The sequence below is a fragment of the Haemorhous mexicanus genome, chromosome 25, assembly GCF_027477595.1.
Source record: "Haemorhous mexicanus isolate bHaeMex1 chromosome 25, bHaeMex1.pri, whole genome shotgun sequence".
In the NCBI taxonomy this organism is placed as follows: domain Eukaryota; kingdom Metazoa; phylum Chordata; class Aves; order Passeriformes; family Fringillidae; genus Haemorhous; species Haemorhous mexicanus.
Genome location: NC_082365.1, coordinates 3,565,308 through 3,593,207, shown reverse-complemented (window position 1 = coordinate 3,593,207; position 27,900 = coordinate 3,565,308). Strand labels below are relative to the sequence as shown.

General features: G+C 57.4%; 4 protein-coding genes across 8 annotated transcripts; 3 read left to right on the top strand and 1 right to left on the bottom strand.

Annotated features, from left to right (window-relative positions):
• The first annotated feature begins 2,634 nt into the window (after window positions 1-2,634).
• Window positions 2,635-4,666, top strand: AVPR1B (arginine vasopressin receptor 1B). The gene is made up of 2 exons (XM_059867749.1): window positions 2,635-3,589; window positions 4,368-4,666. Exons 1-2 carry the CDS (start codon window positions 2,635-2,637, stop codon window positions 4,664-4,666), a joined length of 1,254 nt encoding a protein of 417 aa, XP_059723732.1.
• Window positions 4,667-6,244: 1,578 nt separating this feature from the next.
• On the bottom strand, window positions 6,245-11,519 carry RHEX (regulator of hemoglobinization and erythroid cell expansion). 2 transcript variants are annotated; one of them, XM_059867597.1, is made up of 6 exons: window positions 11,300-11,519; window positions 9,572-9,641; window positions 9,039-9,127; window positions 8,342-8,503; window positions 7,955-8,013; window positions 6,245-7,473 (listed from the first exon to the last, which is right to left on the bottom strand). In XM_059867597.1, exons 2-6 carry the CDS (start codon window positions 9,586-9,588, stop codon window positions 7,267-7,269), a joined length of 534 nt encoding a protein of 177 aa, XP_059723580.1. In that variant the 5' UTR covers window positions 9,589-9,641; window positions 11,300-11,519; the 3' UTR covers window positions 6,245-7,266. The 2 variants fall into 2 exon arrangements, with proteins under 2 accessions (XP_059723580.1, XP_059723578.1); XM_059867595.1 differs by lacking the exon at window positions 11,300-11,519 and having other exon boundaries at window positions 9,572-9,719.
• A 3,097-nt stretch (window positions 11,520-14,616) lies between these two features.
• CTSE (cathepsin E) lies at window positions 14,617-20,197 on the top strand. The gene is made up of 9 exons (XM_059867775.1): window positions 14,617-14,729; window positions 16,461-16,614; window positions 17,197-17,314; window positions 18,133-18,251; window positions 18,344-18,543; window positions 19,043-19,165; window positions 19,260-19,401; window positions 19,503-19,601; window positions 19,798-20,197. Exons 1-9 carry the CDS (start codon window positions 14,671-14,673, stop codon window positions 19,960-19,962), a joined length of 1,179 nt encoding a protein of 392 aa, XP_059723758.1. The 5' UTR covers window positions 14,617-14,670; the 3' UTR covers window positions 19,963-20,197.
• A 2,902-nt stretch (window positions 20,198-23,099) lies between these two features.
• On the top strand, window positions 23,100-27,284 carry RAB7B (RAB7B, member RAS oncogene family). Of its 4 annotated transcripts, none has more exons than XM_059867823.1 (6): window positions 23,100-23,369; window positions 24,235-24,321; window positions 24,426-24,552; window positions 25,120-25,335; window positions 26,147-26,272; window positions 26,649-27,284. In XM_059867823.1, the coding sequence occupies exons 1-6, from the start codon at window positions 23,251-23,253 to the stop codon at window positions 26,727-26,729; spliced, it is 756 nt and encodes a 251-aa protein (XP_059723806.1). In that variant the 5' UTR covers window positions 23,100-23,250; the 3' UTR covers window positions 26,730-27,284. The 4 variants fall into 4 exon arrangements, with proteins under 4 accessions (XP_059723806.1, XP_059723809.1, XP_059723807.1 ...); XM_059867826.1 differs by having other exon boundaries at window positions 23,101-23,384; window positions 24,260-24,321; XM_059867824.1 differs by having other exon boundaries at window positions 23,250-23,384.
• Window positions 27,285-27,900: the final 616 nt, after the last annotated feature.

The window sequence follows — 27,900 nt, the reverse complement described above, 5'->3', positions numbered from 1 at the left end:
TGGTGCTGAAGCCCAGGAGCTGCTGCTGGTGCCTCAAAATGTTCAGCAAACTCACAAATGAAAATGAGTTTATTTTCCATTCCATCTGCTCCAAAAGGGAAAAAAAAAAAAATCTTTCCTGTGGTGACATCTCTCCCTAAAGAAAATTGAATTTCCATGTTCCAAGGGGGTAGTTTAGTTGGGAATTAGCTCCATTTTCCTCTAAACAAAAAAAAAAAAAAAAAACAACCAAAAAAACCCCAAAAAAAGCTCAATTTTCTTTTCTCTTGGAAAAGAATTCACCTTGTAACTAAACCCAAGAAAATCTGGAGTAAAAGCTCTGACTGCAAGGGAATTGCTCCCAAATCAAAATCCTGCCAGGAAAAAAAAACCAACTTTGCCCTCAAAACCCTCTCAGTGTTTCTTTCTCTCTGCAGACTCTGCCCTTCCATCTCAGCTTTTCACTGCTTTGTAAGGTTTTTTTTTTTTTCACACTGCCCTCTATTAATCTTCCTGAAAATCAGACAGCTGATCACAAACACAGAAAATCAAATTATCCACCAACGCCCTTCCCGTGCCCAGCACCTCCACCAGGCACTCTCTGATGGGTACTTTATATCCACGGGGCCTCATAAGGATGAATGTCTTTTAATTAGACACAAACTGAGCTCATTTAGGGTTATTAGAGGTGATCTGCAAATTTATTCAGCAAATTACAGCTTTTGGTACAGGGAATTTCCATGGAAGAGCAGCAGCCAGAGAAGCAGAGCCGTGCCCAGCACACACCAGGTGGGACAAAAGCCACACCAGGTGATTTTTGGATCATCTTTTCCCGACAGAGAAAGGAAAACAAGGGCTGAAAATAGATTAATTTCACTTCTTCTTGCCATAATTTAGAAAGCAGGAGGGCAAACAAAGGCTGGATGTTGCCAAACAGAAGTGGAATTGTGTGGACAGAAGGGAAGGTGAGGGGATGCCTAGATTCCCAGGAAGGTGAAATCCAAGAGCCTTTCAGCTCCAGACTCACCTGGATTTTCCCCACTGGAAAAAAAATTTTCCCCATTTCCTCATTGGAAAAAAAAAATCCCCGGGGACACGGGGAAGGGACCCAGCAGGGGTAAAACCCAGTCTGGGGACACCGGGGAGGGACCTGGCAGGGGTAAAACCCAGCCTGGGGACATCGGGAGGGACCTGGCAGGGGTAAAACACAGCCTGGGGACATCGGGAGGGACCTGGCAGGGGTAAAACCCAGTCTGGGGACATCGGGGAGGGACATGCCAGGTGTAAAACCCAGCCTGGAGACATCGGGGGGGACCTGGCAGGGGTAAAACCCAGTCTGGGGACACCGGGAGGGACCTGGCAGGGGTAAAACCCAGCCTGGGGACATCGGGGAGGGACCTGGCAGGGGTAAAACCCAGTCTGGGGACACCGGGAGGGACCTGGCAGGGGTAAAACCCAGTCTGGGGACATTGGGAGGGACCTGGCAGGGGTAAAACCCAGCCTGGGGACATTGGGAGGGACCTGGCAGGGGTAAAACCCAGTCTGGGGACACCGGGAGGGACCTGGCAGGGGTAAAATCAAGCCTGGGGACATCGGGGAGGGACCTGGCAGGGGTAAAACCCAGTCTGGGGACATCGGGAGGGACCTGGCAGGGGTAAAACCCAGTCTGGGGACACCGGGAGGGACTGGCCAGGGGTAAAACCCAGTCTGGGGACACCGGGGAGGGACCTGGCAGGGGTAAAACCCAGTCTGGGGACACCGGGAGGGACCTGGCAGGGGTAAAACCCAGTCTGGGGACATCGGGAGGGACCTGGCAGGGGTAAAATCAAGCCTGGGGACACCGGGAGGGACCTGGCAGGGGTAAAACCCAGCCTGGGGACATCGGGGAGGGACCTAGCAGGGGTAAAATCCAGCCCGGGAACATGGGGAGGGACTGGCCAGGGGTAAAACCCAGCCTGGGGACATCGGGAGGGACCTAGCAGGGGTAAAATCCAGTCTGGGGAACAGAGCTCACACACGGGGACATCGGGGAGGGACCTGGCAGGTGTCAAACCTAGCTCGGGCACATCGGGGAGGGACCTGCCAGGGTATAAAACCCAGCCTGGGGACACCTAGAGACAGGGCTGGGACACGCTCACCTGGCTGCTCTCCGGGGGAAGAAAAGTTTTCTGCTGCTTTTAAGGAGAATTTCTCTTTCCCCTCGGATTTACCTGCACAGGGGATGCACAGGGTGAGCAGTGCAGGGAGAAACAGGGATTTGGGAAGGTTTTGTGGAAAGGAGAGGAATATTGAGGGCTGAACCAGGGATTTGGGAATGTTCAGTGAAGAGAAGCATCAAAGACTGAACCAGGGATTTGGGAATTCTCAGTGCAGACAAGAGAAGTACCAAGGGTTGAACCAGGGGCTCTTGCACCTCTCTGCTCCACAGGAATATTTTCAACCCAGGCAGAGAAGAAATTGCAGCTGCCTAACACAGAGTTAGTGTGACAGGGGACAGGTGACAACCTGCCCTGGTGTTGGGGACTGCTGGAGGAGGCACATCCAGCCTCCCAGGCAGGGGCAGGGGAGCTGGAGCTCAGAAGAAACAGGGAAGGGACAACAGGACATCAGAGAGGAGCCGTGGAGCTCTGTCCTCCTGCAGAGCCTCCCAGGGGGATGGAGCCCGGCTGGGGCTGGAACAGCTCCCACCAGAGCCCACCTGGGCACGGCCAGGGGCTGCTGAGCCTGGCAGGGCACCCCAACCTGACGGTGCTGCACACCCGGGACGAGGAGCTGGCCAAGGCTGAGGTCGGCGTGCTGGGCACCATCCTGGCCGTGGCCACCGTGGGCAACCTGGGCGTGCTGCTGGCCATGTACCGGCTGAGGAGGAAGATGAGCCGCATGCACCTCTTCATCCTGCACCTGGGGCTGAGCGACCTGGGCGTGGCCCTGTTCCAGGTGCTGCCGCAGCTCCTCTGGAAGGTCACCTACCGCTTCCTGGGGCCCGACCCCCTCTGCAGGGCCGTCAAGTACCTGCAGGTGCTCAGCATGTTCGCCTCCACCTACATGCTGATGGTGATGACCCTGGACCGCTACCTGGCCGTGTGCCACCCCCTGCAGTCGCTGCAGCAGCCCAGCCGTCAGGCTTACACCATGATCGGGGCCACCTGGCTGCTCAGCTGCCTGCTCAGCCTGCCCCAGGTGTTCATCTTCTCCCTGCGGGAGGTGCGCCCGGGCTCGGGGGTGCTGGATTGCTGGGCGGATTTCGGGTACCCGTGGGGAGCGCGCGCCTACATCACCTGGACCACGCTGTGCATCTTCGTGCTGCCCGTGGGCGTCCTCAGCGTCTGCTACAGCCTCATCTGCCACGAGATCTGCAAGAACCTCAAGGGCAAGACCCAGAGCGGTGCCCCTGGCACGGGGGGAGCCGTGGTGGGTGCCCCTGGTGGTGCCAGCGCCGCAGGGAAGGGCGGGCAGCCCTCGCGGGTGAGCAGCGTGCGCACCATCTCCCGCGCCAAGATCCGCACGGTGAAGATGACCTTCGTCATCGTGGCCGCCTATGTCACCTGCTGGGCGCCCTTCTTCAGCGTGCAGATGTGGTCAGTGTGGGACCAGGATGCTCCTGATGATGGTGAGTGGTGAGGGGAGTGGGGCACGGAGCCCTGGGAATGCCAGGAATGCAGTTGGGTTTTTAACAAAGGAGAGCTGGCTGTCGTCTTGTCCTTTAAAAATAAATGGGGAGGCTACAGGTTTTTACATGATAAAAATCGTGGGGATTTTACAGATTTTTACATCATAAAAATCATGGGGAAGGCTACAAGTTTCCTCCTCTGTAATGCATAAAATTTCCTCCCCTGTAAATGTATAAAATACAATTCAGGTTTCCTCCCCTGTAAATGTATAAAATACAATTTTCAGTCAGATCATTCCTTTCAGAAAAAAGCACTGAGAAGTGACAATTTCTGGCCATCATCCCTAGCAATGTGCAAAGACATCTTTGCCATGCGTGTCTCTCCTCCGGGAATTTTCAGAGGTTTCAGAAGTGGATTTCTGAGTTCATACGTTGAATTTTTTTCCCCTGTAAATCTTCAGTAGATTTCCTAACTACTGAAGTAGTACTCCTAGAAAAAGAGACTTCACCCGAGATTGAAAGTCCTCTGGGAGATGCTTTGGGCAGCAGAGAGGCTGAAGGAAAGCCCAGAAGCTGCTGGGTCTCAGCTCTCAGAGGATGTGCTCCAGCACATTGGCACTGCAGAACCTGGAGGGTTTTGGCTCTGCCAGCTTCCCACGCCCAGGAATGCCAGTGGGACGGGAATGTGAGCCAGGAGAGCCCCCAGCTCCTGCCCACTGCCCACCCCACCCCTGCCCAGCCCCTGGGGATGTTTCACCTCTCTCTCTTGCCTTGCCAGAGTCCACCAACGTGGCTTTCAGCATCACCATGCTGCTGGCCAGCCTCAGCAGCTGCTGCAACCCCTGGATCTACCTGTTCTTCAGCGGGCACCTCCTGCAGGATGCCGGGCGCTGCCGGGGCTGCTGGGGCCGCCCCCGGGCCGGGCTGCACAGACCCAACTCCACCGGGAGCCTGTGCAGCAGGAAAACCACGATCCTGAGCCACAGCCACCAGGCCGGGGTCCCCCTGCACGGGGACAGCGCCAGGGAGCTGTACCCGCCCTGCGACGAGGGTGTGACAGAGTCGGGCACGCTCTAGGCTGCGACACCGCCAGGTGTGACACCGCCAGGTGTGACACCGCTCGCTCTCGCTGCAGAGCGCGGCTCTCCCCACCTGGTGGCACCGCGTTTTGCAGAAATCGGAATGTTTCACCCAGAAAAGCGTCGCGTCCGCCTTGTCCTCGCGTGCCGGGGGATGGACAGAGCCCCTCCGGCCGCTGCCTCCACAGCATCCACCCCTACCCGTGCTTAGGGAAACCTCCGGCTGCTCTCCTGCGGGGAGGGACCCGGCACCCTCCGGGGAGGGACCCGGCACCCTCCGGGGAGGGATCCTGCAGCCTCTGGGAAGGGATCCTGCAGCCTCTGGGAAGGGATCCTGCAGCCTCTGGGATCAGGGGACCCGGCACCCTCCGGGGAGGGACCCGGCACCCTCCGGGGAGGGACCCGGCACCCTCCGGGGAGGGACCCGGCACCCTCCGGGGAGGGATCCTGCAGCCTCTGGGAAGGGATCCTGCATCCTTTGGGATCAGGGGATCCTGCAGTTTCCGGGGAGGGATCCTGCACCCTCTGGGGAGGGATCCTGCAGCCTCCGGGGAGGGATCCTGCACCCTCTGGGGAGGGATCCTGCAGCCTCCGGGAAGGGATCCTGCATCCTTTGGGATCAGGGGATCCTGCACCCTCTGGGGAGGGATCCTGCAGCCTCTTGGAAGGGATCCTGCAGCCTCTTGGAAGGGATCCTACATCCTTTGGGAACAGGGGATGCTGCATCCTTCGGATCAAGGGATCCTGCAGCCTCCAGGGAGGGATCCTGCACCCTTCGGGATCAGGGGATGCTACATCCACAAAATCCTGCTGGAGGTCCCAGAGTTTTGCGTTCCCAGCTGCCAGCAAAGCAGCCGGAGCACGGCAGGCGGCAACGCGACTCCGTCTGCTCCGGAGTCGCCGCCGCTTCCTCCTCTCGCACCCTCGGGGCGTTGCTGGCCGAGCAGACAGCGGGGACAGAGCTGTCCCCCGCGGGGCTGCAGAGCTCCTCTGGCCTGGAAGTGCCCCCCTGCCACCTCCCCCGAGCCAGGGACGGGGCCGTCGCGTCCCCTGGCGCTGGGCACAGCTGTCCTGCCCCACGCTGTGCCCGCTGGAGCGCCCCAAATGCGGCACTGGCACCCCCGAGGAGCTGCTGGGAGCAGCCCTGGCCCCGCTCCAGCTCAGCCGGGCACATCCTGACTCCCCCCGTGCCCTCTCCCATCAGCTCTGCTCCCACCCCCACCCCGTGCTCAACGTCTGCTGCATCCCAGGGAGCTGCTCTCACCCTGCTGCAGCTGCTTTTGGCTGATTTTGCAGAGATCAGGGGCCCAAAACCCCCCTGGGCTCGGGGAGCAGGGAACTCAGTTCCCCTGCAGTCCCAGCCTGGCCCTGCCCTGCTCCCAGGAGCTGTTTTGTGCAGGAATAAATCACGGATGAGGCAGAAAAAAGCATCCGTTAGCTCAGCTGAGCTCAAAAGCTGCTGAGGGTGAGGCACAGGTGTCCCAGTGAAGGTTCCAAATTCCCTGCGAGCCATGACCATTATTCCTTCCACTATCACAGGCTAAAGCTGTAAAAATAAAACATTAAGAGTAAAATATTTTGAAATCTTCAATATTTTCACTTTTTAATCACCAGGCCTTTAAATCAGATTTCTCAGAAGCTTCCTCTCACTGGTTTTGGCCTCACCTCCAATCCCATAATCACACTTCTCCAGGGTTTTCCAATTGTTGGGGGTTTTTGGAACATTTTCCTTCACATGCCCTTCGAGCTGGGTCCATGAGGTCATGAAAGCAGGAGTGCCTGGCTCCCCCTGCTACTGATCAATCCCAAATCAATGGTCTCACAACCTTTCATTAAATCACAGCATCACTCAGCCCATTTAAAACACACTTGGGGCAGCTCCAGCCCTGAGGAAGGGGAGGCAGCAGCTCCATTCCTCCCTGTGCTGGGAGGCAGCAGCTCCATCCCCCTCCCACAGCTCCCACTGGGGCACTGTTCCCATTCCCAGGCACTTTGGAAGTTTATTTCTGGAAAATTCAGAAGCAACAAAATGCAGAGTGAGGAGCAGGGACATGGCCCAGGTGGGAGAGACTGACCCCAGCACCTGGAGCAGGGACAAAGCAGGGAAAGCAAAAGGTGGGAGGCAGGGAGAGGGAAAAGCCAACGGAAAAACTGTATTTAAAAGGATTTTATGAGGCTGATGAGCAAAACAACAGCACTGAGAGGAGCTGCCAGCCAGCTCAGTGCAGGTTTGAGGATCACTGCATCTCCCTCCCTGAACTGCCCACTTTGAGTGGCAAGGGGGGTATGTTTCTTTTGCTTTCATGAAACAAGGGAGAAAGGCCATGGCACAGAAGCGGAGAGCTGATTCCAGCCCGGCTGGGAGGAGCCTTCCCCTGCCCCACCCCACAGCCCTCAGGAACAGTGGAGCCTTTAAGGAAAAGCCAAGGAAGCTGTGCCTGCGGCTGGGGGTGGTACAAGTGCTGCAGGCCGTGCCAGGCAGTGCCCCGGGGGAAGGGGACAGTGCCAGCTGTGCAGCTGCTGGGGGCTCTGGGCACCTCTGAGCAGCAGCACCCTGGTGTGACAGCTTCACATCAGTGTCACAGCTCCACAGCAGGGTCACAGCTTCACCTCGGTGTACTCCACACCCTTGGATGCCCTGGGGCTGGAGAAGGGCCAGAAATGTGTTTTCCTCTTCTTTGGGTCCACATTGACATAATCCATGCCAGACTTCACGTTCTCGTAGTCCTGGGCAGAGCCTGGCTCGGGGCCTTTCCCTGGGAACACCAGGGATGTGTAATTGATGTTTTCCTCTGAGCCATGGCCCTGCAGGAGCAAAATGAAGGCCAGGTCAGGCCCCAGCACCTGCCCAGGAGCCTTTGCCCTCAAGCCCATGCACCAGTTCAGGGAATCATGGAATGGGGTGGCTTGGAAGGGACTTTAAAGCCCATCCCATTCCCCCTGCCATGGCCAGGGACCTTCCAGTGTCCCAGCTTGCTCCAAGCCCCATCCAGCCTGGCCTTGGGCACTGCCAGGGATCCAGGGGCAGCCACAGCGGCTCTGGGCAACCTGTGCCAGGGCCTGCCCACCCTCAGAGAGAAGATTTTGTTTCCTAATTTTCCTGAAGTGCCCAGGGATGCTTCCCTCTGAATGGGGGACACTGGAATGCTGTGTGTGACAGGGGACAACAACCACCCCAGCCCTTACTTATGGAATTTCAGTGTGGTTTGATGGATTTGCCCCTCCTGATGCTGCTCCAGAGCTGGACACAGCACCAGGTAGGCTGGGGATGATTTTCCCATGGTACCTGAGGGCAGGAAGGGTCATCTGAGTCCTCTGAGGTATCCGAAGATGTGTCACTGCTCCCTTAAAAACACAAAACATTTACCACCCCAGCACTTCCCAGAGGGTTACAGGGAAAAAAGGACCAAGGGACAACAAGCAAGCATGCTCAGAAGTGAAAATGCTGATCCACAAAGCATCACTTTGATCCCTCCCAGCCTCACCTCCCTGGGAGAAAAGGGCAGGGAGAGCCCAGCTGGGGGGGAGCAATGGGAACAGCAGGCAGCTCCTGCTTGGCCCTCCTCCCACCCCAGGGTGTCCACAGCTCATAAGGAAGAGACATCACACAAATGGCACCCCAAAATTCCCATCCCTGTGCCAGGACAATGCCCCATTGCTGCAGAGCCCTTACCTGCATAGGCTGGGGATGGGTTTTGTGCCCCAGGCTGTTTCTGTGCCCCAGGCTGTTTCTGTGCCGTGTCCCCTCCTGGTGCTGAGGCTGGAGCTGGGGTGGGCTGAGGGCTGGGATGCTCCCTAGGGCTGCTGCTCACCTGCATCCTGCAGGAATGCTGGGCTGTGACCAAGAGGAGAGTGAGCCCTGGTCCCTGCTGTGCCCAGAGCACCCCACCCTGCTCCAGCACCCCCAGTACAAACCAGCCCACCCCAAAGGAATGATTGCTGTGCACTGGAGCAGGCTCTCATCCATCAATTCAATTACTGAGATGATCCAGGGCCCTGCTCTCACACCAGGAGAGCCTCCAGTGACAAATCACAGTGTCAGGGCCTCTTCTTGCAAGTTTCAAATGATTTTGACCCAAAGCAGAGCTGGGCTTTGTGCTAATGTGAGCAGCAGTTGGTGTGAAAGAATTCCCTGCTAGAAATTGCAGCTTCATCTGAATTAATACTCTGTGAGCTGATTCTTGGTATTTGCCCAGCACTTTGCTAAAAAAGCAATAAAAGAAAATGGTTTTGAAGCAACACAAGGTTGTACAGCCATGTCACCCATGTCAGCACAGCCAGCCCAGCCCAGCCCTGCCCTGCCCTGCCCCTTTCCCATCCCACACCCACCCAAACCAAGAAATCACCAGGGAAAGCCATTTTTGAATTACCAATTTTCCTGCTGAGCATGGTGTAAAGGGCCAGCAAGAGGAGAGGGTAGAGTATCAAGGTGGCAAATGAGGTGACAGCAGGAATCCAGCTGAAAGAGAGAAAACCATTCAGTCTCACTGAAATCAAATGTTTTCAATCCCCCCATGGCTTCAAGGCACATTTTAGACTCAGGTTTGCTGGTAGCTTTTGGTTTTGCTTTTTGGTTTTGGGGTGATGTGGCCCAAAATGTGGGGTTTGGTTTTCAAGAATGATTTGAGTTCCTTGCCCCTTGTTTTTGGGGCCTGTCCCCAGAAGGGTTTTCAAAAATCTCCAGGGGCTTTATGTGGTGCTGGAGGGGAGAAAGACACGACAGATACGATGGAATTATAGAACTGTGCAATGATGGGATGGGTTGGGACCTTAGGAGGTCACCCCCTGCCATGAGCAGGGACAGTTTCAGCCAGAGCAGGTTGCTCAGAGCCCCATCCAGCCTGGCCTGGGGTGGTCCCAGGGGGGCTGTGAAGGGCTCTGTGCCCCAGGGTGCTGCACTCACCATGCACAAAGGTTCATCCTCCTGCTGAGGCGTCTCCAGGGCCTGGGGGGACACAGACAGGCAGCAGGACCTGGTGGCAACCAAAGAAATGGTCCCATTGAGCCTCACGCTGTTCCACACCAGCTGGAGATCAGGCTCAGCACTTGGAAGCACTGATTGAATGTTGCAGATGTGAAATAAAGGGTTTTTTATTTTATCCCAGCCCTCCCCCTGTGAGAATCCCTGTGGTTCACACCCTCCCAGAGCCACAGGCTGTCCCTTATCACTGAATTAATGGCTTTATACATGCTCATATCTGAGACTTGTCTGGACTTTCAGGGCCCCACCACAACAGAACTGAAATTTGTTCTTCTTGCTTTAATCCTCTTTCATGGTTCATTTTTTCATTTTCTCTTTTTAATACATCCACCCCCTCCAAAAAAAAAAAAAAAAAAAAAAAAAGGAAGAAAACTACAAGATGAAGAAAAAAAAATCCCTGGAAAACGTAACCAGAGGAAGGTCGTGGGTTGGTGTGAGACTCTTGCATCAGTCAGGGTCCAGACAGAAATATCAGAGGCCCTCCAACACCTCAGTGTCTGAAACACCTCAGATTTAATACTGTGAGAGCTTCAGTCCTGCTGAGGTTAAGAGGCTTTAAGGCAGAAAATCAGAAAACACCAATGCCTGGGCTGGGCCCCTTGCCTTGGGACTTCTGGCCATAACACTCAGGGGATTTATAATAAAAGATAGAGGTGTTCATTTTGTAAAAATAGCAGTGGGCTGTTCCTTTTGTGAGCTTTCACTTGCAAAAAAAACCCACTTTAAATCCTCTCTCAGTGTTACACACTTGCTATTTATAAATGGCTGATAGGGAGAGATCTTCAGCTGAGGCTTTGATACAGTGATTAAAGCAGCCATGATAATTTGATTGATAGGCTGATGGATAAATTGATAGAGCAAAGGCATTATCCACCCTGTGGAGCAGATTCTATCATTTCCTCTATGACACATTTCTGAGCCTAATTCATCAAAAGCTTTCCTGATAACCACCAATCTCCTGCAAAATTCCACTCATGCAAACAGTTTGATGACTGCCAAGCTGAAAGTTCATTTTTTGCAGAAATTTTCCCCCTCCCTTACTGAATAAATCTGTCCTCAAATATCCTTCTCAAAGGGCTGCCACTCTTGAAAGGTTCATTTCCTACTGTGGGGCAGGAGATGCTGCTGCAGCAGCTGATAAGGATCTGAAAAATGAGCTGTTCAAAAGGAAATTGCAAAATAAGCCCCAAATCCAACTATCAGCAGCTTCTGTGCCGAGGTGGGTACAGCGAGATGGAGGCACAGATATCGGGTGGGTATCAAAAAATCTGATTTGAGACAGCAGCCAGTGAGAGCCAGGCACCAAATGTGCTTTTTTGGGGGCCTCAGGGAAGTTCTGTGAGCCTGCAGCCTCCAAGACTTGAACCCTTTCTCAAGAAAATGCTGAAATCAAGGCTTGCAGGGAGCTGCTCCTCGGCCAAGCAGCGAGGGTCAACCTCAGGCATCTGCGCTCGGCTAAACGTGAGTGAAAGCTCCAGAATGCCCCAAATTATTTTAATCCCACTTTAGCCAGGCCCAGCTGGCTCTCTGGAGCTCAGGATGGCACCAAAATGTGTCCAGGGGGATTCCCAGCCCAGCTCTGTCCCCGCTGTTCCACCCTCTGCTTCCCGCGCCATCGCACGCAGAGCGCGGTGCCCAACGCGGCCTTACCTGGGCTCAGAGCTTTCCAACCTTCCCTTCCCCACGGCTTGGGGCAGCTGGGGCTGTTCAGGCAGCAGGATTTGGGGCCGTTTCAGCAGGATTTGGGGCTGTTTCAGCAGGATTTGGGGCCGTTTCAGCAGGATTTGGTGCAGAGTGGGGTCTGGCAGCGCGGCGGTGCCGGATGCGGTCACGCTCTACTGCCAGGTCAGAGGCACCAAGGAGCCCACACGAGTTCCATGACACCTCCCCTCTGTCAGCAGCCTCATTTAAATATATTGGGGTGTTTCTCTGCTGTTCTGCAGCTGTTTTGCTGCTGCACCCCTCTATCAATTCTCTGTCTTCCAGCAGCTTTGTCCCAAAATTGAGCTGATCTTCCTTGGAGCCGAGCGGTGCTGGGGGAGCTGTGCCCAGCTCAACTCAGCTGCCACCCAAAACGAGCTCTGGGTGCTTCCAAGCAAACATTTTCCACAAGGATGAAGCATTTTACACCACCTGGCTCCATGGCTGCTGGGGGTGGCTGGGCCTCCACCTACTCACACTCTGGAAAACATTCTGCAAGCTTTGGGGTGCAAGCAGCAGCCTGGCAGATCCCATCCTGAGAGTTCCCAGGAGGTTCGGGAGAGTTCCCAGGAGGTTTGGAGGTTTGGGATGGCTGCTGGTTCTTAGGACCTGTGGGGTTTGTAGCTCTGGAAGTGCCCTGGCAGAAAGGAACAAGAAATTCCCTTTTTTCAAGGTGCCTGATTTGTGGGGATGGTGCCTGCTCGCCTTTCAGCATCTCCACCAGCCCACAGCAATCCTGTCCCAGGGATATAACAACATCCCAAAGAATCCCCCTGGATTATCTAAAAGCAAAAAGAAGATTTCAAAAAGCATCACCTACCCCTGGAGCTGCATCACAAGTTGGGGGTCACTTCCCAAATTCCCCTTCATGCCTGGGACTGCTCCCACCATCCACCAGCTGCGTCATCAGGTGTTGGTCCTGCTCTCCTCACAGCTGCTGCACCCCAGGTAAATATTTTGGGGTTTATTTCACTGAAACTTCCTTGTTTGTTGATTTTTTTTCAGGTGAAAGTTTGCTGCTGCAGCGCTTTCAAGTGCTCGGTGGTGGATAAACAGATTAACAGGTGGGAGAAGTGTCTGATAAAGGCAGGAAAAAAGGTTTTTTATAAAACTCTGCTGGGGCACGGTGTGAATCAGCTGGGGCAGTGGCTCCACTAAAGGAAATGTGTAAGAAGGAACACAGATAACACGTTTTTAGCCCGAGAACAGGTTTTTTAAACAAAGAAAATGCTTCACACAGAGCTGGTGAGAGGGATTTTTTCCTACCCAAGGGGCAAAACCCATTTCTGATCCAACTGTGTCACCCTGGAGGGGTGGGACAGAGCTGGGGACAGGCCCTGCCAGGCAGAGGCCATTCCTTTCTCACCAGGCTGGGATGTTGCAGCAGCTGGGGTCACCTTTCCTCAGTTTCTCCAGAGCAGGCCGGCCCTGCCAAGCTGAGGGACAGCAAGGCTTGGAAATTGGGCATCTCCTCCCTCTGCATTCCACACACTGAGGTACAGCTGGAACATGTATGAAACAAAGACTTTTTGACCCAAATTTCTGTGCAAATCCAGCCCAGTTGCTCCCAAACCACAGAGAAAAAAAACCCACCACTTTGTTCTACTTGAAATAACAATTTTGAAGTGCTCCTAAGAGCTGAGCTTTTAAAATTGCTTCTGAAATAACTCAAAAATCAAAATAGATTTGCTTAGCTGCAAAATTTCTAAATGAAAGCTCTGGCCTCGTTATGACTTTCATCTTCCTATTTTAATGCTGAATCCACTGCCAGGAGTTTGCAGATTATGATGATCCAATTGGGGGATCTTTTCCACAAAATAAACTATTTCACTTAAAGTGTTTGGCATGTCTGTGCTGCTGCTCACCCTCACGTTTATCTCCAAAGCCCAGTGACCCTTCAGGCTGGGTTTTCTGATAGGATTTTCAGGTTATAAACCATGTCTGGAACAATCCACTTGCTGTTTTCAGCTTATCTGGCACTTGCTGCAGCTGCTTTTGTTTTAGGAAGTTTCTTTCTAATCCATGAATATGTGATTAGGACAAGGAGGGAGGCTGGTACATTAAACTGCAGCTCAAAAGGGGAAATAGAGAATAAATTTGTATAAAAGCCACTTGTTTAAAAAAAAATATTGCAGCGTGGGGGAATGAAGGGAATTTTCATTTGTTTTCAAAAAACAGCTGCATTTGCCATCGGCATCAACTGTGCTGTGCCCAACGTTTTCCTGCTCATATTGAGAAATATTTGATGGATTTTTTAAAGCTTAATCTGCCCACAAAGCTGGGGAGAGGAGAGGCCTGACAGCATCTCCAGGGATGGGGACACAAGATCCCGGTGACAGCAGGACATGACTCAGCTGTCCCCAGCCACCCTCAGTACCTGTGCCTCACAGATGAGGACTTTAATTTCCTGGGCGAGGGCTTTAATTAGATAAAATTTCATAATTAGATAAAACAGTCTCGCTGGGACAAACAAAAAAATTGATTAGCACGGTGCTAAAGCCTGTAAATCACGTGAATGAGGCTCGCTGAGCAGAACACCCCCTTTAGCACCCAAAACCACGGAAAATAAGGGCCTGGGAGATGGTGGCAGCAGGAAAAACCTTGCCTGCCCCCACTCACTCCCCCCATGTCTGAAGGCTTTATTTGTTCATCAGCATTTTCTGTTAGCACTCGTTGAGGATTTAATGAGAGCCTGTCCTGGGTAAAACAAAACCCACAGAGGACCAGCCCATTAATGCCTGCAGAGCACCAGGAGCTGTCTCCCATGGAAAGCTGCTCCTTCCCGGCCTTTGCAAGGGAAAGTTGAGGATTCCCGAGCTGTTCATCACCGCTAATTAGGCTTTGCCTTTTAAAATTAGGTCGGTGGTACAAACACATCCCTCTCCTGCACCTCCCTGCAGCTGCCAGGCTTTGGGGCACCCCACGGCCACAGGCAGCTCCCTGGGGTGGGGCTGTGGGGTGAAGGAGAAGGGAAAATTCCTCCAAAGCATTTTGGGGGGTTTCCACCAGTGGATAAGGAGCTGGTGCTGGGATGGAGACCGGTGCTGAGATGGAGACCCCGTTCTGCTCCCTCTGTGGGATCTCCACTGCTCCAAAATCAGCCAAACCCGCCCCTGCTCTGCTCCCACCGGCCCCCCAGCGCCGTCCTCACCCAGAAAAGCAAACGTGACCCCGGAGCGCCCGCTCAGCCTTGCCTGGGCCGTGGCCAGTGATTCATTGTGGGTGCCCGAGCCCGGTGTTGACTCTGGCAGGGCTGTTATCGAGCTTGGCACCGTGGGTATAAGAGCGGCACCGCGGCGGGCACAGCCACCATCCCCGCCATGAGGCGCCTGCTGCTCCTCGCCGCGCTCTGCCTGGCCCTGGCCAGCGCCCTGAGGAGGTAAGGGGGTCCCCAGGGTCCCCGGGGTCTGGGGGGTCACTGCCAGGGCTGTGACGGGTGGCAGAGCTCAGCCTGTGGCACCACGCTGGGATGTGGGGGTGCTCCATCCCTCTGGGCTGACACTGTCTGCTGGGTCAGCAATCCCCTGGCAGCAGCAGGAGGGGCTGCAAAGGGGTTTGTGCAAGCAGGGAGGGCAGAAAAAACCAGCCTGGATTCCCCTTGGCCCTGCTCGCCCTGCCCAGCCCCAAGGGCCTTCCCCTCGGTGGCACCGGGACAGTGACAGCCCGTGCTGGGACACTCTCCTGCCAGCTCTGGCCGTGATTCCCTGGGCCCAAAAACACATCCAGGGCCCCTCTTCTCCTGTGCCTCGGCTGGAAATTGTTGCAGTGGAGGGATGTGGGCTCTGAACCTCCATCCTGGCAGTGCCAGGACCTTCAGGGTGGGCACAGGATATGGGCAGCACCCACGGGAGTGACCAGGACCCTCAGGGTGGGCACAGAATATGGGCAGCACCTATGGAAGTGACCATGATGTGGGCAGCACCCGTGGGAGTGCCCAGGACCCTCAGGGTTGGTACAGGACATGGGCAGCACCCACAGGATGACCAGGGCCCTCAGGGTGGGCACAACACCCTCAGGGTGGGCACAAGCACGCAAGGCAATGACCAGCACCCTCAGTGTGAGCACAGCACCCAGGGCAGTGACCGGGCTCTCAGGGAGAGCACAGCACCCTCAGGGGGGCACAGAACCCTCAGGGCGGGCACAGCACCCTCAGGGTGGGCACAGCACCCCGGCAGTGACTGAGCTCTCAGGGGGGCACAGCACCCTCAGGGGGGCACAGCACCCTCAGGGTGGGCACAGCACCCTCAGGGCGGGCACAGCAGCCCGGCAGTGACCGAGCTCTCAGGGGGGCACAGCACCCTCAGGGGGGCACAGCACCCTCAGGGCGGGCACAGCAGCCCGGCAGTGACCGGGCTCTCAGGGCGGGCACAGCACCCTCAGGGCGGGCACAGCACCCTCAGGGCGGGCACAGCACCCCGGCAGTGACCGGGCTCTCAGGGCGGGCACAGCACCCTCAGGGTGGGCACAGCACCCCGGCAGTGACTGAGCTCTCAGGGCGGGCACAGCACTCTCAGGGTGGGCACAGCACCCTCAGGGCGGGCACAGCACGCTCAAGGGGGCACAGCACCCTCAGGGTGGGCACAGCACCCTCAGGGGGGCACAGCACCCTCAGGGGGGCACAGCAGCCCGGCAGTGACCGGGCTCTCAGGGCGGGCACAGCACCCTCAGGGGGGCACAGCACCCTCAGGGGGGCACAGCACCCTCAGGGCGGGCACAGCACCCTCAGGGGGGCACAGCACCCTCAGGGCGGGCACAGCACTCTCAGGGTGGGCACAGCACCCTCAGGGGGGCACAGCACCCTCGGGGGGGCACAGCACCCTCAGGGCGGGCACAGCACCCTCAGGGGGGCACAGCACCCTCGGGGGGGCACAGCAGCCCGGCAGTGACTGAGCTCTCAGGGTGGGCACAGCACCCTCAGGGGGGCACAGCACCCTCAGGGGGGCACAGCAGCCCGGCAGTGACAGAGCTCTCAGGGCGGGCACAGCACCCTCAGGGCGGGCACAGCACCCCGGCAGTGACCGGGCTCTCAGGGTGGGCACAGCACCCTCAGGGGGGCACAGCACCCTCAGGGGGGCACAGCAGCCCGGCAGTGACCGGGCCCTTCCCGCAGGGTGCCCCTCAGCCGGCGCCGCTCGCTGCGGAAGCTGCTGCGGGAGCGGGGGCAGCTCTCGCACCTCTGGAGGGCCCGGGACGCGCCGGACGCCAGCAGCGAGGACTGCGCCGCCTTCTCGGAGATCAACGAGCCCCTCATCAACTACCTGGACGTGAGCAGGGCGGCACCGCGGGCTGGGAGCACCCTCAGTTTGCCCGAGCAGTGCCCGAGGCCCAAGCGCTGCCCACAAACCCCGCGGCTGCAGGCGGTGCCCGGCGTGCCAGGGCTCGCCGCCTGCCCGGCCCTTTGTCCCCGGGGATGTCAGGAGGAGGACAGGGGAGGGCATTCATGGCAGGCACTGCCAGCCCCTTCCCTCTCTCTGCCGGCCCCCCTGGGGACAGATTTACTCCGAAATTTAAGTTATTTAGGGCAGAGTCCCCCACAGAGGTGGAAGGAACTCCCCAGGACAATTCCATTCCCCAATTCCCCGATCCCCAAAGCCCTGCCTGGTGACAAGGGGCCCCTCAGGGCCCAGCCTTGCCAAGAAGAGGCAGAGGCCTGTACCCAACATGCTGCCTTTTGTCCTCAGTCCCCATTGTTGTTCCTTAAATATTTGTCTCCTTTATTCCACCTGGCACGGCACAGATCAAACACTGAGCCCCATCCGTGCCCTGCAGACACCCCAGGCTCTGTTTTGCTGGCATTTCTGGCTGTGCTGGTGGCTCACGGTGCTCTCTGCCCCCCTCTTTGGCAGATGGAGTATTTCGGGCAGATCTCCATCGGGACACCCCCACAGAATTTCACCGTGGTGTTCGACACGGGCTCCTCCAACCTCTGGGTGCCTTCTGTCTACTGTGTCAGCAAAGCCTGCAGTGAGTGGCGAGCCCCTGACCCCAGAGAGGCCACAGGCCACCAGCCCCAATGCCTTGGGGACCCTCCTAACAGTGACAGAAATCCAGGGGTGAAAGCAGGGGTGACAGCTCAGCAGGGGACAAACGTGGCTTTTTGGAGCTGTCAGAAATCAGCCAGCCCCAGAGAGCCCAGAGGGATCAGAGCATCCCCGAGCAGCCCCAGGGCTGCCCTGGAGCCCAGAAGGAATTGGGAATGGGACTGGATCCTGCAGGGAATTGGGGAATGGGACTGGATCTCACAGGGACTGGGGAAGGGACTGGATCCTGCAGGGAATTAGGGAATGGGACTGGATCTGACAGGGAATTAGGGAATGGGACTGGATCTCACACGGAACTGGGGAAGGGACTGGCTCTCACAGGGGATTGGGGAATGGGACTGGATCTCACAGGGAATTGGGAATGGGACTGGATCTCACAGGGAATTGGGGAATGGGACTGGATCTCACAGGGAATTAGGGAAGGGACTGGATCCAGCAGTGCTGTGAGGCTGCTGCTGGCTGTAACCAGGGACGGCAGTGCTTATCTCAGGACTCATTAAATGCTGCTGATCCTGCTCCCCCTAAGAGCCCTTGCACCCTTCATCAGACTCTCCCATTCAGAAATGGGAGAGGTTTTCTCCCCCCTCAAAACTCCAGCATGTCCCTCCGCAGAGCCCCCATAACCAGGAGTTTTGGTGACACCACGCTGCGCCATCATTTCGCCTCACTGGGGGCTACTGACAGCTGTGGCAATGCAAAAAAAAAGACATTTCTGGTGACAGATGCCATCTCCTTCCCCAGCTGGGCACACCAGGTTCCAGCCAACCCAGTCCAGCACCTACCAGGTGGTAGGGACCCCCTTCTCCATCCAGTACGGCACCGGGAGCCTGACGGGGATCATCGGAGCCGACCAAGTAGCCGTGAGTGACCTTTGGGTTGCCCTGCTCTGGACAATGGGCCTGGGACTTGCCCACGGGCTCGGCCCCCCCACGGAACCCTCTCCTCCCTGCAGGTCGAGGGTCTGGCCGTGAGCAACCAGCAGTTTGCAGAGAGCATCAGTGAGCCAGGAAAAGCCTTCCTGGATGCTGAATTCGATGGGATCCTGGGGCTGGCTTATCCCTCCCTGGCCGTGGATGGGGTCACCCCTGTCTTCGACAACATGATGGCCCAAAATTTGGTGGAGCTGCCCCTTTTCTCCGTCTACATGAGCTCGTATGGACATGGCTTTGCTCCGGGATGCTGCTTGGAGTCTGGCATTGCTTTAGGGAGCAGGAGGGGCTGCCTGCAATACAGATATTGTACTGAGATAATGAAGGGGGATTTGGTACCAGATTGAGCATGACAGACCTCTGGCCTTACGGCTTGTGTGGGGAGAAAGCTGGGGTAAATTCATGCTAAATGGACAAAAATCCTTCATGTGTCCTCCTCCTCCTCCTCCCAAAATTTGGTGGAGCTGCCCCTTTTCTCCGTCCTTATGAGCTCATATGGACATGGCTTTGCTCCAGGATGCTGCTTGGAGTCTGGCATTGCTTTAGGGAGCAGGAGGGGCTGCTAAAAACAGATATTTCACTGAGATAATGAAGGGGAGTTTGCTACCAGATTGAGCATGACAGACCTCTGGCCTTACAGCATGTGTGGAGAGAAGGGGTAAATTCATGCTAAATGGACAAAATTCCCTCATGTTTCTTCCTCCTCCTCCTCCTCCCTGCAGGAACCCTGACTCTCCCCAGGGAGGAGAGGTGCTTTTTGGGGGCTATGACTCCTCCCGCTTCACAGGCACCCTGAACTGGGTGCCAGTCACCCAGCAGGGCTACTGGCAGATCCAGCTGGACAAGTGAGTGGTGCTGGCAGGGAGGGAGGGCAGGGCAGGGCTGGGCTGGGCTGGCAGAGCACAACAAATCCCTCCTGCTCCTTCTCCCCTCTTCCAGCGTCCAGCTGGGTGGGACAGAGACCTTCTGTGCCAACGGCTGCCAGGCCATCGTGGACACCGGGACATCGCTCATCGTGGGTCCCACCAAGGAGATCAAAAAACTGCAAGAACTCATTGGGGCTGTGTCTGTGGATGGAGAGGTGAGAGCTGGGGTGGGGACAGGAGGGGACAAAGCCTTGGCACCCTTCCCTGCTGGAAGGGACCCCCCTGGGCAGCTCCTGAGCCCCCAGCTCTGTTCCAGTACGCCGTGGAGTGCAGCAACCTCAGCATGATGCCTGACATCACCTTCACCATCAATGGGCTGCCCTACACGCTCAACGCCCAGGCTTACATCCTTGTGGTATGGCTGTGGCTCCCTCAACCCCAAATCCCAGCTGCTCCAGTGGCAAAGGTGGCCCAGCCCCACACCAGGAGCTGGCAGTGTGTCCCCAAGGGTGACAAACCCCACCAGTTTCTGTTTTGCCACCGTTCCTGGGTGTTTCCATGTGCACGAGGCTCTCGGCTTCATCCCCAACTTTCCACTTCTCCTCCCCCAGGAGGAGGCTGATAACATGACCTTCTGCACCAGCGGCTTCCAGGGCAGCAACATCCCGCCTCCCGCAGGACCCCTCTGGATTTTGGGAGATGTTTTCATCCGTCAGTTCTACTCTGTCTTTGACCGTGGGAATAACATGGTGGGGTTGGCCCCTGCCGTCCCTTAGGGCTGTGACATCCATGGGGCAGGAGAACAGACCTTGGCGGGTCAGTGGATGTCACCCTGTCCTCCTCAGTGTCCCCAGGGGGATGAAGACACCCAGGGATGCAGTGTGGGGCCAGCAGAGGTTCAGTCCACACCAGGACACTGTGATATAAAAATGTCTTGAGCAGCTCTGTGATCTGCTCTGCACATTCTCTTTTTTTGAATCCTGAGCCAATAAAAACTTCAATAAACCCAAACTTCTCATGCTTCTGTCAGCAGCAGCCCAGCAAAAATCCTGCACACCTCAAAGGTTTATGCTGGGGGTTAAATCCTCCTTGCCCATGCCCTGTTCTCCTCCCTGGGTGATCCATGGCACTGGGATTTCCACAGGGGCAGAAAGAAGGGGATGCTTTGCCCAAATAGAGCAGAAATCCCTGGAGGTGGCTGTGGCCATCCCTGAGCACCCCAGGGGCAGGACAGGGGCTGAGGGAGCACTGGGAATGCACCTTTCCTCAGCTGGGGCTGGTGAACAAGAAGATAACAAGGAGAGTGGAAAGACCCTGGGGCTCTTTCTGTGCCACAAAACTCCTGGAGGCATTGGTGATTTCCAGTGAATTTTTCTTTGATACCCTTGGGGAACTCACAACACAACGTGCTTGGTTGGGCCTTGAAGCAAAAAGGGCAAAGCAGCTGCTGAGCCCTGGGCTGGGCTGGCTCAAAGTGTGGAGGGCTGGGGGGGCTGTGGGGGGCTGCAGAGGGGCTACTGGCCATGGGGATCCCCAGGAGTCACCGTGGCACATGTGACTTGCTGATGGGAGTGTGACAGTGCACGAGTGGCACTGGCTGACGAGTGATGCACCCTGAGGCAGGGAGAAAGGGAAGCACAAAAAAGGTTATTTTTATCCAGGCCTTTGCTCTGTTTTCCCCACTGACCCTGAAGCAAGGCCAGCAGTGCTGAGGCGGGGCTGCTGGAGTGTCCGTGTCCCAGCCCAGCTTGGTGGCTGCTCCATCCCTCCCAGAGCAGAGCAGCCTTCAGGGCTGGGTCTGGGAGCTCTGGACTATTCAGATCTGGTTGTAAACTTTGCGGCTGAGCCTTGTGGTTTGCAATAAAGGAGATATCTGCCTTACCCAGAGGCACTGATTGTGCCACTGACCGGTGTGGGCTCTGTGACGTTTCCCTTGTTGACTTCACCCCTGCTGCATTCCCAGATAAGGTGCTGGGGCTGCTGGACAAAGGTCTCCTGTCCCTCTTCCACCTTAACCCTTTAGCACGCCAAGGTGCTGCTGAGCACGAGCCCAGGGGCTGGGGGGAGCATCCAGCTCCCCCAGCATGACAGGGGCCACCCAGTGTCCCCAAAGAGCAGCTGGCAGTGAGAGCTGGTCTGGCCTGGAGTTGCCCAGGACTGCTCTGGTGCTTTGTTTTTGGGATCTCGGGGCATTCTGTGCCCTCTTGACAGGTTTGGTGGGGAAGTTGCTCAAGCAAATATGAGCATCCCAACAGAGAGTGACCCTGCTGTCCCCCAAGGAGGCTGAGCAGCGCAGGGAACACTTGGATGCCCTTTGCTTCCTCCCCTTTCCCTCACCCACACAGCCCTGCAGGGCACAGGCCATCCTCTCCTTGTCCCCATAAACCTTTCCCCCAGCTGTGTCAGCCCCAGCCTGGGTTTCATCACCTTCCTCACAGTCACAGGCCACAAAACCCACGCCTTTTCCTCAGAACTGCTGACATGGGGGAGCAGCCAGGACGGGACTGAAGCTGTGGGCACTGGAGCTGCTGGACGCCTTGGCCATCACCTCCTCCCCACCACTGCTCCCACTGCCTTCATCCAGGCAGAATCTCAGCCCAGGGGGGATTAGGAGAGCAGGAGCTTTGAGAAAATCCCTTTTCCTGTGAAATCAAACCAAAGCCAGAGATAAGACTGATGTGCCCTGGGGGGTACAGCCACCCTGGCTAAAAGCAGAAGTGGCCGTGGGCATCAGCTGCAGTTTGGGACTGACCACAAACCCCAGCCCCAGCAGCATGGAGAGGCTTTGATCACCTGACAGGGTGAGCAACCCCCCATCCTACCAGGGACACGCGAGAGGAACGAGGGCAGAAGTTGTTGTGGGGGGAGGTTGAACAAGAAGCTCTTCGTGCAGGAGCAAAGGTGAAGCAGGATGGTGAAAAGGGACTGAAAATTGGGATTAGGAGAGAGCTGCTCCAGGGAAATGTCAGCCTTTTACCCATCACTGGTGAGAACTGGCTCAGGTTCTCCTGCCTGGACCCAGCTCTTCCCAGTGCCTGCCCTCTGGGGGGAAAAACAGATTTTTCTGGCCAGACAGGTCCCAGAATTACACCTGGAGAAGAGGGGGAGGAAGGTTTGTCCTGCTGGGTGCAGTGATCCTCCCTGAGGTCCCATCAGGGTCTGCAAGGGGAAAAAAAATCTACAAAAATGCTGGAAGTGGAAAAGCAAAAGCCAGTGGTCTTGGAGGGATCCCAAAACCTGGGCACGGGACCACCATCAGCTGGGGGCTGCTGGTTCAGGATGAGGGAGGGTTCACAGGTGGGGGACACCCCGGTCCCACTGCAAAGCCCAAATCCTACAGAATGCTTGGTAAAGGCGCAGGACCTGCCCTGGCACGTTGGGAAGCAGAGCTCTGCCTTTGCAGCCGTGGCCAAGCAGGTTCTCCCACTCCAAAGAGCCCTGAGCACCCGCCTGGTGCTGGGTTTGCTCCACGGGGGCAGCTGAGATCCCCAAAATCCCATTTACTGATTGAACACGTCCTTCTGCAGATGTCACCAGCTCTGTTCCCTCTTTTTGGGGTGCCCGTGCTGCCTGTGGGTGCTGGGTGGGACCCCTGCGGGCTGGGGGCTGCGGGGATGTGACACCGAGGGGCTGGAAATGCTCCTGATCCCCACCCTGCCCCTCTTCTGCCTGGAAAAGAAGCCACACAGAGCTCCTTAGAGAGATCTCATCCCCTCCTCACCCGTGCCCAGCTCCCAAATCCGCTTATCCCATCCCACGATATCGGAGCAAAGTCCGGGATGCTGCCACAGCCCCGCCCGGCTTTTGTCCTCATCCCTCAACAATTCCCCAGCGGGGACGCAGATAAAGGGTTCCGGGGCGGTGGCAGAAAGGAACCGAGGGGATTCTGAGCCAGAGGAGAGTCCAAAAGTCCATCCCAAACTCCAGAACCTTGTTCTCCTTGCCCATCGGACCCCGAGCCGGGGACACTGGGCAGAGTCGGGAATCGAGGGCAAATCCATGGACATCCCAGCGCCCGCCCGCGGCTCCTCCAGCTCCGCCGGCATCTCGGCCCCTTTCTGCTGATGTCACGGAGCTTCCCCGGGAGGGCCGGGATCGGCCGCCCCTTCCCGGATCCTCCTCTCTCGCCTCTCCCCTCCCCGGCCCGGCTGCAGCGGAGCCGGGAGCCGCGGCTGCCCGGCAGGTGAGTGCTCCGCAGGTGAGTCCTGGGGGCAGCCCAGACCCGCCGAGCAGCAGCGAGGGGAAACTCCATTTTGAGTTTCGAAACATCTGGCCTCCCAAAAAGCCGGCGGAAGGACCGGGAAGTTTGTGTGTGCTGAGACACGAGGCTGTGCCCAGGATGCTGCCCGCGGCTGGGCACGGGGGGCAGAGGGGGCAGGGGGGATGGAGCGCACAGCCGGGAGCTCCCCGCTGGTGTTCCAGGGGGAATGGCGCAGGGCTGGCCAGCGCATCAGGGAAAAATGCAGGGATGAGCCTGCCAGTGTTTCCATCCCTGCCTTGGCCGGCGGTGTCGGACGCTGCCGTGGGGATGGGGCTGCTGCGGCTGCTGGGGGAGGCTGGTCCCACCTGAGGAGGGGGTGTCAGGGGTCCTGGCCAGGCTCAGAGCATTTGAGGACACTGGGACATAATGGGGACACATCCTGGGGGGACATTTCGGGGTGCCCCTAGGCGGGGATGCTCCCTGGGCTGTGTTTGAGGCACCAAGGAATTCCCTCTGTCTGGGGTCTTCTTTAATAAATTTAATTTTCAGCAGGACCCCAGGCGTGCGTGCCAGGCCTAGGGGGAGGGACTGCGCTGGAGAGGGGGTGGGAGAAGCAGGGAAGTGGCTCCCAGCGCTTTGAATGGTGATGAACGGGCGAGTTTGGGCGTGCTGCTGCTCCTCGGGAGCGGGCGGGGACGTGGGCCGGGCTTGGCACGGGGACGTTTCTGTCCCCACCATGCCTGGGACACGAGTGCTGGCATGATGCTGGCACAGTGAGGGCACAGCGACATCCCGGGGTGGCAGCAGGGACAGGACCCCAGGGCTCACCCAGGTGCCATCCCCACAGCCCCGCGAGCCCCTCTCGCCCCCAGGGCCTGTCCATGGATGCCAGCAAGAAGGTGGATCTGAAGATCATCATCATCGGAGCTCTGGGGTAAGGAGCTGGCGAGGGAGGGAAGCCCCCTGCGTGTGCTGGGTGTCCCCTGGCCGCCCCTGAGCCAGGCAAAGCCTCACCAGTGCCCCTTTCCTCGTCACCAGCGTGGGCAAGACCTCCCTGCTGCACCAGTACGTGCACAAGACCTTCTACGAGGATTACCGCACCACGCTGGGCGCCAGCATCCTCACCAAGGTCCTGGCCGTGGACAGCACCCCCCTGAAGCTGCAGGTGAGCAGGGTGAGGTGGCACTGCCCGTGGTGCCCACCCCCATCCCAGCTGTGTGTGTCCCAGCCTGACCTGCTGGGCTCAAATGCCACCACGGTCATGAGGTGCAGAGCCCAATTTTCAGAGCTGATTTTCAGAGCCTGATTTTTAGAGCCTGATTTTCAGAGCCCAAATTTCAGAGCCTGATTCTCAGAACTGGTTTTCAGAACCTGATTTTCAGAGCTGATTTTTAGAGCCCGATTTTTAGAGCTAATCTTCAGAGTACAAATTTCAGAGCCTGATTTTCAGAGCCGATTTTCAGAGCCTGACTTTCAGAGCTGGTTTTCAGAGCCCGATTTTCAGAGCCAAAATTTCAGAGCCAAATTTTCAGAGCACAATTTTCAGAGCCCAAATTTCAGAGCTGATTTTCAGAGCTGATCATTTTCAGAGCCCGATTTCCAGCCCAAATTTCAGTATCCATGAACTGCACTGGAATCCCACAGGAATTCTGGGGGCTCAGCACCCCCTGAAGCTGCTCCTCTGGGCTGCAGCACCCACGCTGCTCCTGTCACGTGCCCTCCTCTGCCCCAGATCTGGGACACCGGGGGACAGGAGCGGTTCCGGTCCATGGTGTCGACCTTCTACAAAGGCTCAGACGGCTGCATGCTGGCCTTCGACGTGACAGACAGGGAGTCCTTTGAGGCCCTGGACAACTGGAGAGATGATTTCCTGGAGAAGGTCATTCCCAGGGAACAGGATTTCCCCATGGTGGTGCTGGGGAACAAGATAGACCTCAGTGACCGGCAGGTAAGGGTGGAGGAGGGACAGCAGGATCAGCAGTGGCGGGGTCACCACCTCTGGAGGGATTTAAAACTTGTACAGGTGTGGCACTTGGGGACATGGTTTAGTGCTGGGTTAATGGCTGGACTTGATGATCTTAAGGGTCTTTTCCAACCTAAACAATTCCATGACTGGGATGCTGTAGGGTCCTAATGGCTTTGAGGGCTGATCCTTCACCAGCCTTTTCCCTACCCTCACACAAACAAGAGCTCCAGGCAAGGAGCTGCCACCTCCCCCAGCACTCTGGGAGGGGATGAGCAACATCCTCCTGCTGCTCTTTGGGGCACAGACTGTCCCCACCAGAGGCAGCAGGAATGAAATCCTCAGGCACTGCCAGCACCCCCCTCAGCCAGCAGTGCCTGGATGGGTGAGGAGGGTCCCCTGTCCCATCCCTGAGCTGTGGCTCAGCCAGCAGTGCCTGGATGGGTGAGGAGGGTCCCCTGTCCCATCCCTGAGCTGTGGCTCAGCCAGCAGTGCCTGGATGGGTGAGGAGGGTCCCCTGTCCCATCCCTGAGCTGTGGCTCAGCCAGCAGTGCCTGGATGGGTGAGGAGGGTCCCCTGTCCCATCCCTGAGCTGTGGCTCAGCCAGCAGTGCCTGGATGGGTGAGGAGGGTTCCCTGTCCCATCCCTGAGCTGTGGCTCAGCCAGCAGTGCCTGGATGGGTGAGGAGGGTTCCCTGTCCCATCCCTGAGCTGTGGCTCAGCCAGCAGTGCCTGGATGGGTGAGGAGGGTCCCCTGTCCCATCCCTGAGCTGTGGCTCCATCCTCCCATCCTTCAGGTGCCCAAGGAAATGGCCTCAGCCTGGTGCAAGGAGAAGGACATCCCATACTTCGAGGTCAGTGCCAAGAACAACATCAACGTGGCCGAGGCTTTCGAGACCCTGGCGAAGCAGGCGCTGAGCACGGTGAGCACCCTCCAGCTCTGAGCTGTGCTGGGGGAGGATTCAGGGAAAAACCGGGATTAGTCGGGCAGATCCTCCCGTGTGGAACAGCTCCTGCTGCAAGGGAGAGCCCCGGGAATGAGAAACGCAGCAGTGCTTGATCCTAAATCAATAGAGCAGGAATTGCCGTGTGCTTTCCCGCAGTGATGGGAGCCCGCAGCGCGCCAGCACTGTCCTCTAGCGGCCGTGCCACGGGGACATTGTTGTCCCCAAGCCCTGCGCTAGGTGGCTTTCGCCTAGGTTTTGCCGGTAGTCACAAGTCAGGGCTGAACCGCGGGGCCGCTCAGGCTGGCTCGGAGCTGCGCTCGCTCATCCTTTCCCTTCTCTGCTTCTTTTCCAGTACAAAGGGATTTTTGAGAGTTATTTAACCGACTCCATCAAGCTCACTCCCAACGACAAGCCCAAGCAGAGCTGCTGCTGACCCCGGGGCCGCTGCACCCCGCGATGCCCACGGCGAGCCCGGGGCTCGGTGCCCGCTGCCCGCCCCAGCTGCCCACGGGGACTGGCCGTGCCACCGCTGGGCACAGCAGGGCCGGCTGCCTGCTCATCCCGGGATCTGCTGCTTCCCACGGCTCTGGAGCTGCTCTCCCAGTCACCTCAGTGTCACGGTGGTGGCTCTGTCCCCTCCCCGAGCGGGCGATGTCCCTGCAGTGACGGTGCCAGGGGTGCTGGCAGGGCTCCCGATGCCTCTGCAGAGACCTTGGCACCACGGGTGACCCTTCCCAGTGCACAGCCTGGTGGCCCCGCGGCTCCCAGGCTGCCCCGAGGGGACAGCTGGGGCTGGTGGCCTCGGCACAGGGACCTGCCACTGTGGAGGCAACTACTCCGTGCCTCAGTTTCCCCTCCTCTCATGCATATCCCCCATCAGACACCTTCCCCCTCCCGCCTCACGGGGGAGGATTCCCAGAAAAGCACTTTGTCAGGGGTACTCTTTTTTTTTTTTTTATGGAAATTAAATATTTCATTTTTATTTATATTTATGTGTTGCAAAACGCTCCCCAGGTCCCACAGCAGGAAGGTAGGGTGGGGGCTCCAGACTTCCCTCCCTGAGTCTGTTCAGCTTCTCAGGGCTGGGGGACGCGTTTTGGGTCTGGGGTTTTGTGATTTCATTTTATTTTATTTATTTTTATTTTTATTTATTTTCATTTTTATTTTCCAATGTAAATTTTGAGCCAGGGGAGGAGGAGGAGGTGCAAAGCGGGTATGCAGAGGTGACTGGGGCCTGGCCGGGGCGGCTGTCGGCAGAGGGAGCCCGCTGGGAGCGGAGCCCGGCTCCCGCTTCCCTCCTGCATCCATCCCGGGCACCTTCCGGCCGCTGTCCCGGCGCCCCTGCGGCTGCAGCACCCCCTGGCCGGGGTGGACGGACTCAGATTCCCAGCGAGGTCGCCGGGGACCTCCCGGCCTCCCGCCAGCCCCCTCCAGACCCCCGCCCTGACTGCAGTGGTGCCACAGAGCTCCCCGGGGCTGCCCATGGGGACAGCAGCCATCGGTGCCAGGGCAGGGCAGGGGCTGGCAGGTGAGCTCAGGAAGGGAGAAACCTGAGCGAGGGCTGGGCACGGGGGGTGTGGGGGCTGCGGAGATGGGGCTGGAGA